The 14,452-nt window shown below is 32.6% G+C and overlaps 2 protein-coding genes across 2 annotated transcripts in view; both read left to right on the top strand.

Moving 5' to 3' along the window:
• The window catches only part of adgrf3b (adhesion G protein-coupled receptor F3b), a 671,400-nt gene that overhangs the window by 582,978 nt on the left and 73,970 nt on the right, over nt 1-14,452 (top strand). The gene's annotated exons all lie outside the window — the stretch shown is intronic.
• Nucleotides 1-14,452, top strand: part of adgrf6 (adhesion G protein-coupled receptor F6) — a 180,486-nt gene that overhangs the window by 136,666 nt on the left and 29,368 nt on the right. Inside the window, exons 206-232 of the mRNA XM_087298451.1 lie at nt 115-261; nt 439-585; nt 1,017-1,163; nt 1,529-1,675; nt 1,871-2,017; nt 2,171-2,317; nt 2,530-2,676; nt 3,978-4,124; nt 4,976-5,113; nt 5,205-5,351; nt 7,396-7,542; nt 7,754-7,891; nt 7,981-8,127; nt 9,334-9,480; nt 9,618-9,764; nt 9,850-9,996; nt 10,136-10,282; nt 10,483-10,629; nt 10,784-10,930; nt 11,018-11,164; nt 11,302-11,448; nt 11,648-11,794; nt 12,932-13,078; nt 13,230-13,376; nt 13,462-13,608; nt 13,748-13,894; nt 14,096-14,242. Of these exons, the coding sequence (XP_087154577.1) occupies nt 115-261; nt 439-585; nt 1,017-1,163; nt 1,529-1,675; nt 1,871-2,017; nt 2,171-2,317; nt 2,530-2,676; nt 3,978-4,124; nt 4,976-5,113; nt 5,205-5,351; nt 7,396-7,542; nt 7,754-7,891; nt 7,981-8,127; nt 9,334-9,480; nt 9,618-9,764; nt 9,850-9,996; nt 10,136-10,282; nt 10,483-10,629; nt 10,784-10,930; nt 11,018-11,164; nt 11,302-11,448; nt 11,648-11,794; nt 12,932-13,078; nt 13,230-13,376; nt 13,462-13,608; nt 13,748-13,894; nt 14,096-14,242 (3,951 nt within the window). The remainder of the gene's footprint in view (nt 1-114; nt 262-438; nt 586-1,016; nt 1,164-1,528; nt 1,676-1,870; nt 2,018-2,170; nt 2,318-2,529; nt 2,677-3,977; nt 4,125-4,975; nt 5,114-5,204; nt 5,352-7,395; nt 7,543-7,753; nt 7,892-7,980; nt 8,128-9,333; nt 9,481-9,617; nt 9,765-9,849; nt 9,997-10,135; nt 10,283-10,482; nt 10,630-10,783; nt 10,931-11,017; nt 11,165-11,301; nt 11,449-11,647; nt 11,795-12,931; nt 13,079-13,229; nt 13,377-13,461; nt 13,609-13,747; nt 13,895-14,095; nt 14,243-14,452) is intronic.

The raw sequence follows: 14,452 nt of genomic DNA, 5'->3' as shown, positions 1-14,452 counted from the left end.
TTTGTCAATTTGGGGATATTTATTTTAGACTTTAGAAGCTTTCTAATAAAAAAAAATAGTATTACATTAAACTAAGCCAAATTGTACTTTTTCTCCTACTTTCTATTAATAAAGATGTGGATGAATGTGTTGAGATGTCAGACATCTGTGGTCCAAACTCAATCTGCAACAACACTATTGGGAGTTACAATTGCTCATGCATGAGTGGATATAATGTATCAGAGCCAAACCTCCCTATAAACAGCAATAACACATGCACAGGTATGACTGACAGATGAAGCTCTGAGCAATTACTTTTCATGCTTTTCGCATATTTTTTTGCAACTTTAAGTTGTAAATTTTTGTCAAATACATTTTTGTCAGATGTACAAGAATCACTGCTTGGGCTGAACTCAAATAATCCTAATTTCATAAAACTAGTTTCTTTTCCCCCCTCAGATATCAATGAATGTCTGTTCAGTCCACCAATCTGTGGTCCTTACTCCAACTGCACAAATCTAATAGGAAGTTACAATTGCTCATGTTTGTCTGGATTCACTGTAACAAACTCTAATCTCACCATCAGCATCAACAACACATGTGAAGGTAGATTCTCTTTCTTATAAGATTTTGAAAAATTCGTTTTTGCTTGTTTTTGTTTCAGATGGTTTTGTTAGATTCGTTTTATGGTCTTTTTTTATATCAGATACAATTTCGTTTTGAGTTTAAAACTGCTGTTATTGTACAACTTCAATATTTATTCTCTTTGTGTAGATGTAGATAAATTATAAGAACTACCAGAAGTCTTTTATGTTTCTATTTCAATGTATACACTAAAATCACCTTTCATTTTATTAGTTTCTATTGTTATGTATACATTAAAATGACCTCTGATTTATATAGTTATTTTCTTATCAGTCACGATGCATGTTTTGTTTCAGCATTAATGTGTGTGTCAAACTTTGCTGTAATTATATTTGCATGAAACAAAAATTATATGATAGCTTTTTTTAATAATACTGTATTTCTCCTAATAGATGTAGATGAATGTCTGTTCACTCCATCAATCTGTGGTCCATACTCCAACTGCACAAATGAAATAGGAAGTTACAATTGCTCATGTCTGTCTGGATTCACAGCAACAAACCCAAATCTCACCATCAGCATCAACAACACATGCAGAGGTACATTTATGATCTACATTTTCATTTGGGTTTACTCTAAAATTGAATAATTCGACAGAATTTGAAAACTTTTTTTTTTTTTTTTTTACTTTGAATTCATTCTATTGTATAGACCAGGGGTGGGCAAACTCGATCCTGGAGGGCCGATGTCCTGCATAGTTTAGTTCCAACTTCCTTCGACACCCCTGCTTGAAGTTTCTAGTATATCTAGAAAGAGCTTGATTAGCCGGTTCAGGTGGGGTTGGACCTAAACTTTGCAGGATACCGGCCCTTCAGGACCAAGTTTGGGCACCCTTGGTATAGAAGCTAAATAATCAAATTAAACTGACCTAGACTCTATTTGTTTTTTTATTTTTTTTATAAAGATGTGGATGAATGTGTTGAGATGTCAGATGTCTGTGGTCCAAACTCAATCTGCAACAACACTATTGGGAGTTACAATTGCTCATGCATGAGTGGATATAATGTATCAGATCCAAACCTCCCTATAAACAGCAATAACACATGCACAGGTATGACTGACAGATGAAGCTCTGCAACTTTTTAAACTATTTTGTCAGATATTCATTGAATCAGCGTGTTTAATTCTATAATTCTAATATCATTTAATGGAGCTGTATTTAATTTTAACTGTTTGTAAATATAATTGCTTGTTTTAATACTATGAACAATAATATGTTTTTTTTAATTATGTATTTTTCCCACAGACATAAATGAATGTCTGTTCAGTCCATCAATCTGTGGTCCATATTCCAACTGCACAAATGAAATAGGAAGTTACAATTGCTCATGTTTGTCTGGATTCACTACAACAAACTCAAATCTTACCATCAGCATCAATAACACATGCAGAGGTACATTTTTTTATTTAAATTTGTCTATAAATTTTCTATAATTGAATAGAATTTTAGATATTTACTTTTGAAATATTATTTTGGAAAACTGCAATTAATGAGATTAAACTGATCCAAACTGTAATTTTTCATAACTTGTTTTTTTTTATAAAGATGTGGATGAATGTGTAGAGATGTCAGACGTCTGTGGTCCAAACTCAATCTGCAACAACACTATCGGGAGTTACAATTGCTCATGCATGAGTGGATATAATGAAACTGATCCAAACCTCCCTATAAACAGCAATAACATGTGTAAAGGTATGATTGAAAGATGATGCTCTGCTCATTTATAAGGGTTTTTTATTCTCTTTCAAGTGTATTTTCTCTAGCAGCTGTAGTTTTTAATTATTTTGTCAGATATTTGTTTAATCAACACTTAAATCTAACCCTTAGCTCTGCCGATTTTATAGCACCTAATACAACTTTTAATAAATAATGGCTTGTTTTAATACTATGGTATCTCCCTGTAGATATAGATGAATGTCTGTTCAGTCCATCAATCTGTGGTCCATATTCCAACTGCACAAATGAAATAGGAAGTTACAATTGCTCATGTTTGGATGGTTACACTGCATCAAACTCAAATCTCACCATCAGCATCAACAACACTTGTGAAGGTAAATTCTTTGCATCATGAAATCTTGAGTAAAACAGTTTTTTTTTTAAATTGATAATAATAATAATAATGATAATAATAATAATAATAATAATAATAATAATAATAATTACTATTATTATTATTATTAGTAGTAGTAGTAGTAGTAGTAGTAGTAGTAGTAGTAGTAGTAGTAGTAGTAGTAGTAATAAAACATAATTCTTCCTGTCGCCATTAATTGTTTTTTGAAATGCATCTGGTGGTTTCCACATTTCCAACGTAATAATAAATATTATTTATCACATTTATATAGTGCTGTGGTCAAAACAATATGTCTGTTAATGACTAGAAAAAAATTTTTTAAATGACCAAATCAAATTACCAAATCAGTTATTAAATCAAAAGGATACCACGCTGATGTTTCATAAATTCAAGTGTCGTTACTCGTTCATCAGCTGGCTCAGAGGACTGTGTTTCTCTCAAACATGCACAGACAGAGAAATAAAGAGCGTTTTACATACCCCACCAAACATGTAAATCATATTCTTTGTTGTTCAAATGACAAATGAGTTTGTTTGGAATGATTAAGCCTTTAAGAGCAAGCTGAAAAACATCGAGAGCAAGAAGAATACATCAGCAGCAATTCTATTTGCTGTTCGTTTATTATAATTTCAATAAATCTACAAATCTGTTTGAGTGAACACATACGATGGGATTAATACTCAAGAGCCTAGCAGCAGTTGTAATAATATTTTATTAGTATCATTTTAAAAAATACTAATATTGTGGCAAGCTTAACTAAATTCTATCATAAAAAATTCTGTGAAAGGTGTTTTTTTTAAGTTTAGTTATAATTCAAATCGCATCACGTAAACAGATAAAACACAAAGTGTTTTCATGTGTTTGCAAGTGTTATTTATTTAAGATGTTGCTTGCTGAAAGATTATAGGAAGGTCTTTGCAAATCAAATCAAACTAAAATCTAAGATGCTATGAGATTTGTTGATATCGCAAAGAAAATGATAAAAGCCTAATGTCTTTTGATTTGTGCATTTATTAAATAATTCCAAATAAATAAGGCAATGCGTTCAAATATGAAAGTTAAGATGACAGTTTCCAATATCAAGGAGCTTTACATGCTATTTGTAAATCTGAACATACAGTAGGTGGAAGCAGATGACACCGAAAGCACAAATTACAATTGCAAATGATTGACGTCATGATTGAATACGCTGCTTTTCAAAGTGTTATAAAACTAGAAAGGAATTCTAATAAATGTGAAAATTGAATTAAAAAAATAATTTCTTTTATTTTCTTCTCCTAGATATTGATGAATGTCTGTTCAGTCCATCAATCTGTGGTCCATATTCCAACTGCACCAACGAAGTAGGAAGCTACAATTGCTCATGTTTGTCTGGATTTACTACAACAAATTCAAGTCTTACCATCAGCATCGATAACACATGTAGAGGTACATTTTACTGTGCACTGTGGTAGATTTGTTCTTCATGCACCTGACTAAAGTATCTGTGTGGCGTCTACTGATAATGCATCCCTTGTCAATGCTTACCTACTGTATAAATGATACTTGACAGGTCTACAGACGACTTATTCTGAGTCAGATGACACCTCATCCCCTTTGAGCACTATCACTTAAATAATGCTAATGCTCCATAAGCCTTATTGCAGTAAGAATTAGACAAGACTCCAGGCAATGCATTTGAATATGCTGGATATAGGAAAATCTGGACTTTGATTACATCAACCCAAGTCAAGGGGTTATATATTTAGATTGCCGTCTAAACTTATTACACAAACTCACTTTAATCTAATGTTACCAGACATTTCATTTTCTGATGCATGTGAATGTTAAACCTGCAAGGAAACGGAATGTTAGTTATGATTAACCTAAAATAATCCAAATTATTCACAGCATTTCACTCTTTCCACATTTTATTACATTATTTAAACTTGAAACAATTCGCCACAATGGCATTGTGAAAAGTTTGAAATCTTTGCAAAATGTTATTTAGGGGTTGTTGTTTCTAGAGTTTTGAGAAAAAGAATTAATTTGATTCATTTTGGAGTAACAAATATGAAAAAAGTGAAACACTGTAAATACTTTCTGGGTGAACTGTTCATTTGCATTTGTATTTAAGTATATGAATAATTAGCCAGAGTTACTTTTACTTAAAAACGCCTACTTTATTATCTGTAAACAATAAAGCATTATATTATTAAGATACTAAAGAACGAGTTAACCTGGATGTATGTATATGTTACCCATGCTGTATCTTTTAACTGAACTTTGTTTTAATATAGATGTGAATGAATGTGTTGAGATGTCAGACATCTGCGGTCCAAACTCAATGTGCAACAACACTATTGGGAGTTACAATTGCTCTTGCCTCAGCGGATATAATGCAACTGATCCTATAAGCAGCAGTAACCCATGCAGAGGTATGACTGTCAGATAAAACCCTGAACTGTTTATGTTTAATTGTATTGAATTAATCTATAACCATTCACTTAATCAACTGTTTTATTTCAGATATTTATGAATGTCTTGACTCAGAATCAGTTTGTGGTCCAAACTCTTACTGTTACAATTACAATGGAAGCTTCTCATGCTTTTGCTGGGAAGGATACAATGTCACAGATGGGAATAAAGATATTAGCAAAAGTAACCAATGCATTGGTAAGTTTTTTTCTCTGTAATATTCTTTGTCGTGGATTTCATTTATTGTTTTTTATTGTAAGCAACTTGAATGTATTGTTGCATAGTGTCAAATGTCAGTATTTTTTTAAGTATATAATTTGATTATTCTTAATTTTATTGAAAACAACTTAAACGTGTAAAAACTGTTACAATAGGGTATATGCCGAGCTAGTGTTTTTCCCATACTGATAAACTTCCGTTGATCTGTTATTGTAAACTTTTTTCTATTTTATAGGGTTCCTTTTACAGCATCGATGTTGTAATGTGACATTCAACATTCAGTTACATAAACTTTGGCATTTATTTAGTTGCTCAAGTGTAAAACGAGACAAAAAGCCGTTTACTCGCACGTGCCCGTCAGAATCGGCAGGCTAGCGCAGAAGCTCTATTGAATGTACTGGGGTAAAATAAATGCTCATATTATAAGGACATGGCGGAGGGAAATGTAATTTAATACAGAGCTTCTTGTACAATCTGAGACCCACTTTAAATCGGATATCACTCAGCCAGTGGAGATCGCTGATTTTTAAAGAAAACAGACCTTAAACGCACCGGTTTTTGCATTGGCATTCAATTCGCCGGAAGCGGTTAACCCAGGTTACTGGCAAATTAAAAGTCTCATTAGCATGCTTCGGCATATACTCCATTGACCCTTCTTTAAGCCCCAGCCTTCTTACTTACTGTTGTTACGCCTGTCAAGCACGTCTATTATAATATGTATGCTCTGGTGTCAGACATCGCCAGGGATATAATTAGTCATTTTTGGCGAACAGGTGAGATATCTGAGAAAGCCAGACAGAACAGGACTGCAGTATGCATTACAGGGGTATATTCACCACATAATAGGACACCGATTAGAAAATATTTGAATCAAAACTGAAGCTAGACTAGCCTAGCCACCTCATACACTGACCATTCAACAGCTTAGTTCATGCAAAGCAGAATAGGTGAAATTTAAAAATAATCTAAAATAATAACAAATTAAACTGTTATTTCTATTTTTAGCCAAAAATAAAAACATTTTTTTAGACTATTGTTGTGCAATGAAATATAACCGGAGAAGAAACACACATGGACTGTGATCTACATAAATTATTCATAGAAAGAGCAGCCAGAAAGGGGAAACTTATGGATTCATGTCAAATATTAGCACGATTGACCCATAACAATGTACAGTACCTATAACTGTCAGTATGTTTGTATGCTTTTTATACCGTTTCTATTCTAATTTTCAGTACAGTGGAAAAGATAAACACATTGAAAAGCAAATCAAAGTCTAAATAGCAGAAGTGAACAAATAGATTTTCCCTATCAGCAAATATTAATCAGACACAAAATATAAAAGCAGACACTAACCTGCTAAAAGGTCATAACCAATGACCAAATCTCAGTGAAAATATCAGTGAATTGTAGACATGGATATAAGGGTTATAAATTACCCAAAAACACCTGCGGGTGAAGTATATTGATCGCAAGTGGTCTGTTTGTGATCATATCTATCATATGTAATCCAAATATCCGTAGCTTGAAACAGATGGAAATATGACTGGGTTGTGCTGCTTTTACAGCTCCTCACACAGCTTGATCCATGCTTGCAGTTCTATCCTTGGGTTTTAGGTTTTGGAAAGGGAAAAAAATTCACTACCTCATCCAAACTTTTAACGTAAAAGTAACCGGATATCAGATTTGCACAATCCATATGCATAACGCTTTGGCTTGTTTTCCTCGCTTGTTTTCCTACTTTGCTTGACAGACCTCCCGCACATAGCTACGGTTGCTAAACCACGATTGGCGTGTGGAGGTTTTCAGGTGTGGCTTAGTGAAGGGTTAATACCTAATGATATTGTACATTTTATCTGATTTATTATGCTTTAACAATTCTAATTTCTACTCCCTTGAGTCATGTTTTAAGTTTTTATAGACAGATTAAGGTTATGAGAAAACCGATGTCATTTATGTTTTAAGTGACTGTGTTAATAAAAAGTACTGTAATTCAATTCATCACCTTATTTTTCCCCCATAGATATTGATGAATGTCTGTTCAATTCATCTGTTTGTGGTCCAAATTCCAACTGCACAAATGTGATAGGAGGCTACAATTGCTCTTGTTTGGATGGATTCACTGCAACAAACCTCAGTCTCACTATCAACATCAGTAACACATGCAAAGGTACATTTTATATTTGGATTTCTGATTACTTCAATGATTAATAATAAAGTAGATGTTTTTAAATACAATTTGTCCTAACAGTAAGGTAACATAATGATGTTCCCTGCATTATCTTGATTGTAAAGTTGAAAAAAAAAAGAATGAATTAAATGACCTTTACATACTATGCAAGTGATCTGAAGTTTTATCCTTGATTTTCTGTCAATGAAAGATGTGAATGAATGTGTTGAGATGTCAGACATCTGCGGTCCAAACTCAATGTGCAACAACACTATTGGGAGTTACAATTGCTCTTGCCTCAGTGGATATAATGCAACTGATCCTATAAGCAGCAGTAACCCATGCAGAGGTATGACTGTCAGATAAAACCCTGAACTTTTTGTTTAATTGTACTGAATTAATCTATAACCATTCACTTAATCAATTGTTTTATTTCAGATATTTATGAATGTCTTGACTCAGAATCAGTTTGTGGTCCAAACTCTAACTGTTACAATTACAATGGAAGCTTCTCATGCTTTTGTTGGGAAGGATACAACGTCACAGATGGGAACAAAGCTGTTACTAAAAACAACCCATGCATTGGTAAGTTTGTATTAATGTAAAATGTGCTAACGTTTAAAACTACTACATCAACAGGTATACTTGCCTTATGACAATGTACAAGAAGTAAAAGCTGTGATGGCTCTTCTCTGATGGCACAAATGCTCTATAAAGAGGCTATTTCTTCCTTTAAAATTGAAGGTCCCTGCCCCTCTTCTGTTGCCATTATCAAACTGTAGACAGTAACCCTATCTAATTGTGGATAAAACCAAAGACTCTAGAATACACAAGATGTGTCACTTGCAAAATTTTAAATGGGGAAATGTGTAATGGTCAATTTGGTGAATGAAACCCCAACTACTAGTACAAGAGCCAATCATCGATTACTAGACTGACGGAGAAGCTCACACCAGATGTCTGCTTTTACAACAGTTTGGTGGTCAACAAACTCACTTAAATATTAGTTAATACTTACTTCACAGACATAGGAAACATTTCTAGAGAAAGCTTGAAATCTGTACTTTTAAATGAACCAACTATTCTTGAAAACAAAAGTTTTCTGGTTTTGTAATCTCCATGAATCGAAAGCGGGGTACAGTTTATTCTGTCAAACAATCATCGCATGACAGCAATTACTTAGACGCCCACAAGCATGTAAACAAAGAGTCATCTTCATTTCTGGAGGATATTCACCAACAAGACCAAGTTGTTAGTCAGTAAGTTGTTTGCTATTCCAAATATGTAATGTAGTTGTAAGCCTAGCAAACAGTTTTGGAGAATTTGATGTTTCCCCATTCAGACAAAATGCCCAAGCATACTGCCTGAAAGTCAGTTCAAAGGATTTTGGTTCATTCTTCGTTTAGATGTGGGTTTAGAGTTTTTGCTGTTAGTATGTTCTGTTTTTCAATTACTGTAAGAACAGTAAAATTCTGTGTATTCAAAAACAGTCTGAAGTCTGAAAATCTCTGACATTGCATTTGCTAAACACTTTGCTATTATGGAGGTCTGTAAAGTGAAGGTGTACAAAATACCTTCCCCGCATTTACCTAAAAATTATAATCTTCCCAGTTCATGTTATGATGCAAGAGCTGTGAACATTTCTTCTTTTTTTAACTTAAGGCAGAAATATTTTTAAATTCTATATAGAAAATAGTTTACAGATAAAAATCTTTACTCTTTATATGCTTACCGATGCTCTACTATTGTTTCTATTTGTATATTTTACATTACATTTGTTTTTCTACCCAGATATAAACGAATGTCTGTTCAGTCCACCAGTCTGTGGTCCAAATTCCAACTGTAAAAATGACATAGGAATGTACAATTGCTCATGTTTGGATGGATTCACTGCAATAATCTCAAATCTCACCATCAGCATCAACAACACATGCCGAGGTACATTTTATGTTTGGATTTATGTACATTTGTGTTTTGTCTAAAATTTAATTAGTTAGAATTTCAGATTTTCACATTGAAACCATCCTATTGTAAAACAGCTTAAGAAATAGAATAAACTTTTTCTCCTAATATAGATGTGAATGAATGTGTAGAGATGTCAGAAATCTGTGGTCCAAACTCAATCTGCAGCAACACTATTGGGAGTTACAATTGCTCATGCATGAGTGGATATAATGTATCAGATCCAAACCTCCCTATAAACAGCAATAACACATGCACAGGTATGATTGACAGATGAAGGATCAATGTTTTGGCCAAACTTTTAGTGGTTTTATATAATTTTATTTTTAAATATTTCCCCCTCAGATATCAATGAATGTCTGTTCAGTCCACCAATCTGTGGTCCTTACTCCAACTGCACTAATGAAATAGGAAGTTTCAATTGCTCATGTTTGTCTGGATTCACTGCAACAAATTCTAATATCACCATCAGCATTAACAACACATGCAGAGGTTATTTTACGTGTTTTATGCCCAAAACTTAATACCAATTTGTTTTTGTTCATTTTAATTAAATTGAAAGCATCCAATCTCTACTTTTCACATATTACATTTGAAAATGCATTTTCCACATTATTCTCTTTCCATAAAGATGTGGATGAATGTGTTGAGATGTCAAATGTTTGTGGACCAAACTCAATCTGCAACAACACTATTGGGAGTTACAATTGCTCATGCAGGAGTGGATATAATGTAACAGATCCAAACCTCCCTATAAACAGCAATAACACATGCACAGGTATGACTGACAGATGAAGCAGTTTTTACTGTTTATATTTTTTAAATACTGTAATCTTATTCACTTATTTAATCTCTAAAGATAATGTTTTACTCCCCATCAGTGTTTTGGTCAAACTCTTAGTGTTATAAGTTGAATTTCAACAAAATAAATCATTCTTATACAAGATGTTTGTTAAATATATTGCATTTCCCCCTCAGATATCAATGAATGTCTGTTCAGTCCATTAATCTGTGGGCCAAATTCCAACTGCACAAATGAAATAGGAAGTTACAATTGCTCATGTTTGTCTGGATTCACTACAGCAAACTCAAATCTCACCATAACTATCAACAACACATGTAGAGGTAGATTTTATTCTTATATTTTTTTGTTTTCTTTAAAATGTAATTAGTTGAAATGTGTGAATTTTACTTTAAAACCGTCCTATTATAAAGCTGCTAAAAATAAGATTAAACTGACCTGAACTCTACTTTACCTCACTGCTCTCTTTTAATAAAGATGTAGAGGAATGTGTAGAGATGTCAGAAATCTGTGGACCAAACTCAATCTGCAACAACACTATTGGGAGTTACAATTGCTCATGCATGAGTGGATATAATGTATCAGATCCAAACCTCCCTATAAACAGCAATAACACATGCACAGGTATGATTGACAGATGAAGGATCAGTGTTTTGTCCAAAAAACCTTAGCGGTTTTATATAATTTTGTTTTAAAATATTTTCCCCTCAGATATCAATGAATGTCTGTTTAGTCCACCAATCTGTGGTCCTTACTCCAACTGCACAAATGAAATAGGAAGTTACAATTGCTCATGTTTGTCTGGATTCACTGCAACAAACTCTAATATCACCATCAGCATCAACAACACATGCAGAGGTTATTTTAAATATTTTATGTCCAAAACTTAATAAAATGTTTTTGTTCATTTTAATTAAATTAATATCATCCAATCTCTACTTTTTCCATATTACATTTTAAAAATGCATTTTCCACATCATTCTCTTTTAATAAAGATGTGGATGAATGTGTTGAGATGTCAGGCGTCTGTGGTCCAAACTCAAACTGCAACAACACTATTGGGAGTTACAATTGCTCATGCATGAGTGGATATAATGTATCAGATCCAAACCTCCCTATAAACAGCAATAACACATGCACAGGTATGACTGACTGATGAAGCAGTTTTTACTGTTTGTATTATTAAATACTGTAATCTTACTCACTTATTTAATCTGTAATATATTGTTATGACTCCACATCAGTGTTTTGGCCAAACTCTTAGTATTATAAATAGAATTTCAACAAAATAAATCGTTCTTATATAAGATGTTTGTTAAATATATTGCATTTCCCCCTCAGATATCAATGAATGTCTGTTCAGTCCATCAATCTGTGGTCCAAATTCCAACTGCACAAATGAAATAGGAAGTTACAATTGCTCATGTTTGTCTGGATTCACTACAACAAACTCAAATCTCACCATAAGTATCAATAACACATGTGGAGGTACATTATATATTTTCATTTGTGTTAACTCTGAAAGTGTAAGTGTAATCTACGTGTAGCGATCTAGATCAAAGAGAAAATACTAATAATTATTCATAATTATTATGAATTATTTATAATATTTAGATAAGCTGTACAATTTTATTTGATGACTTTGGGCCAAGTATTTATGTGTTTAAGGAACATACATTTTCCAGGATATATGAAATACTCTTGTGAAATACAAAACTTATAAATATGGCAATTCCATCTGGGTGTAATATAATATTTAACGACTAACATATAACAAACAAAAACATGTGATACATAAAACGCAGAAAATTAAGAAATATAGAAGGCAAGTAAAGAATGACCATTTTTCACACAGTTAAACCACAATTAACAAGATTCACCAAGATCATGAAACACTTTAAAAGGGGCACAGCTTAAACACATGAAAATATACTTGCATTACTCTCTCTTGTTGTGCGAGCTTCCTGATGCCTGTTAGAACAGGGTTCCCACATTTCTTAAACGTACCTGAATTTAAGACATGCTGTATGGTTTCAAGGCCTGGAAAGTACTTAAAAACAAACATAGAAGCTTGAAAGTTCTTCAGTTAAATTTGAAATGAAATGTGTTTAATATGGTATTTTAACAAAGACTGAATAAAAATGAGAAATTCTTCATTCAAAAGTCTTAAATTTAAAACCTGCACAAGAACTCTGACAAATAACAGATATTTCATTAAAGCTTCAGAAAACGCATTTGAATATTACTAGTATTAATTCAACAAATTTTTAATAAAGTTCTTTGAACATGACTGTTTAAACACGCAATTTGTTGAATTTTTTAATTTTTAAGTTTTTAGGAAATGACACTTTTAGAACATCATCATTACTCAACATTTATATTTTAAAAACGTGTAACCATGAGTGAAATGTTAAATACAGTAAGAACCCTACATATGCTGGGTGAGAATTATTTTAGTGCTTGATTTAAATTTAGAGTCATTGAAAGTCCTTGAATCTGCTGTTCATGAAAGAGTGGGAACCCTATAGGAACTCATTGTGTCATGAACTCAGAACTCTCACAGTCTTCTAGAATTGCTTAAAATAATAATAATATGTTTTTTAAAATGTTGTATTTTTCCCACAGACATAAATGAATGTCTGATCATTCCATCAATCTGTGGTCCATATTCCAACTGCACAAATGAAATAGGAAGCTACAATTGCTCATGTTTGGATGGATTCACTGCAACAAACTCTAATCTCACCATCAGCATCAACAACACATGCAGAGGTAGATTTTATATTTCTATTTGTGTTTTCTTTCTAATTAAATTAGTTGAAATATGTGATTTTTACTTTAAAACCATCCTATTATAAAGCTGCTAAAATAAGATTAAACTGACCTGAAGTCTACTTTTCATCATTACTTTCCTTTAACAAAGATGTGGATGAATGTGTTGAGATGTCAAATATTTGTGGACCAAACTCAATCTGCAACAACACTATTGGGAGTTACAATTGCTCATGCAGGAGTGGATATAATGTAACAGATCCAACCCTCCCTATAAACAGAAATAACACATGCACAGGTATGATTGACAGATGAAGGATCAATGTTTTGGCCAAACTCTTAGTGGTTTTATATAATTTTATTTTAAAATATTTTCCCCTCAGATATCAATGAATGTCTGTTCAGTCCACCAATCTGTGGTCCATATTCCAACTGCACTAATGAAATAGGAAGTTACAATTGCTCATGTTTGTCTGGATTCACTGCAACAAACTCTAATATCACCATCAGCATTAACAACACATGCAGAGGTTATTTTAAATATTCTATGTCCAAAACCTAGTAATTAATTGTTTTTGTAATTTTAATCAAATTAAAATCATCCAATCCCTACTTTTCACATATTACATTTTAAAAACGCATTTTCCACATTATTCTCTTTTCATAAAGATGTGGATGAATGTGTTGAGATGTCAAATGTTTGTGGACCAAACTCAATCTGCAACAACACTATTGGGAGTTACAATTGCTCATGCAGGAGTGGATATAATGTATCAGATCCAAACCTCCCTATAAACAGCAATAACACATGCACAGGTATGATTGACAGATGAAGCAGTTTTTACTGTTTGTATTATTAAATACTGTAATCTTACTCACTTATTTGATCTCTAACATAATGTTTTGACAAACCATCAGTGTATTTTGGCCAAACTCTTAGTGTTATAAGTTGAATTTCAACAAAATAAATCATTCTTATACAAGATGTTTGTTAAATATATTGCATTTCCCCCTCAGATATCAATGAATGTCTGTTCAGTCCATCAATCTGTGGTCCAAATTCCAACTGCACAAATGAAATAGGAAGTTACAATTGCTCATGTTTGTCTGGATTCACTACAGCAAACCCAAATCTCACCATAAGTATCAATAACACATGTGGAGGTACATTATATATTTTCATTTGTGTTAACTCTGAAAGTGTAAGTGTAATCTAAGTGTAGCGATCTAGATCAAAGAGAAAATACTAATAATTATTCATAATTATTATGAATTATTTATAATATTTAGATAAGCTGAACAATTTTATTTGATGACTTTGGGTCAAGTATTTATGTGTTTAAGGAACATTCATTTTCCAGGTTATATGAAATA

Source organism: Danio rerio, chromosome 20, assembly GCF_052040795.2.
Source record: "Danio rerio strain M-AB ecotype USA chromosome 20, GRCz13ab, whole genome shotgun sequence".
NCBI lineage: Eukaryota > Metazoa > Chordata > Actinopteri > Cypriniformes > Danionidae > Danio > Danio rerio.
This window is presented reverse-complemented; position numbering and strand designations above follow the sequence as displayed.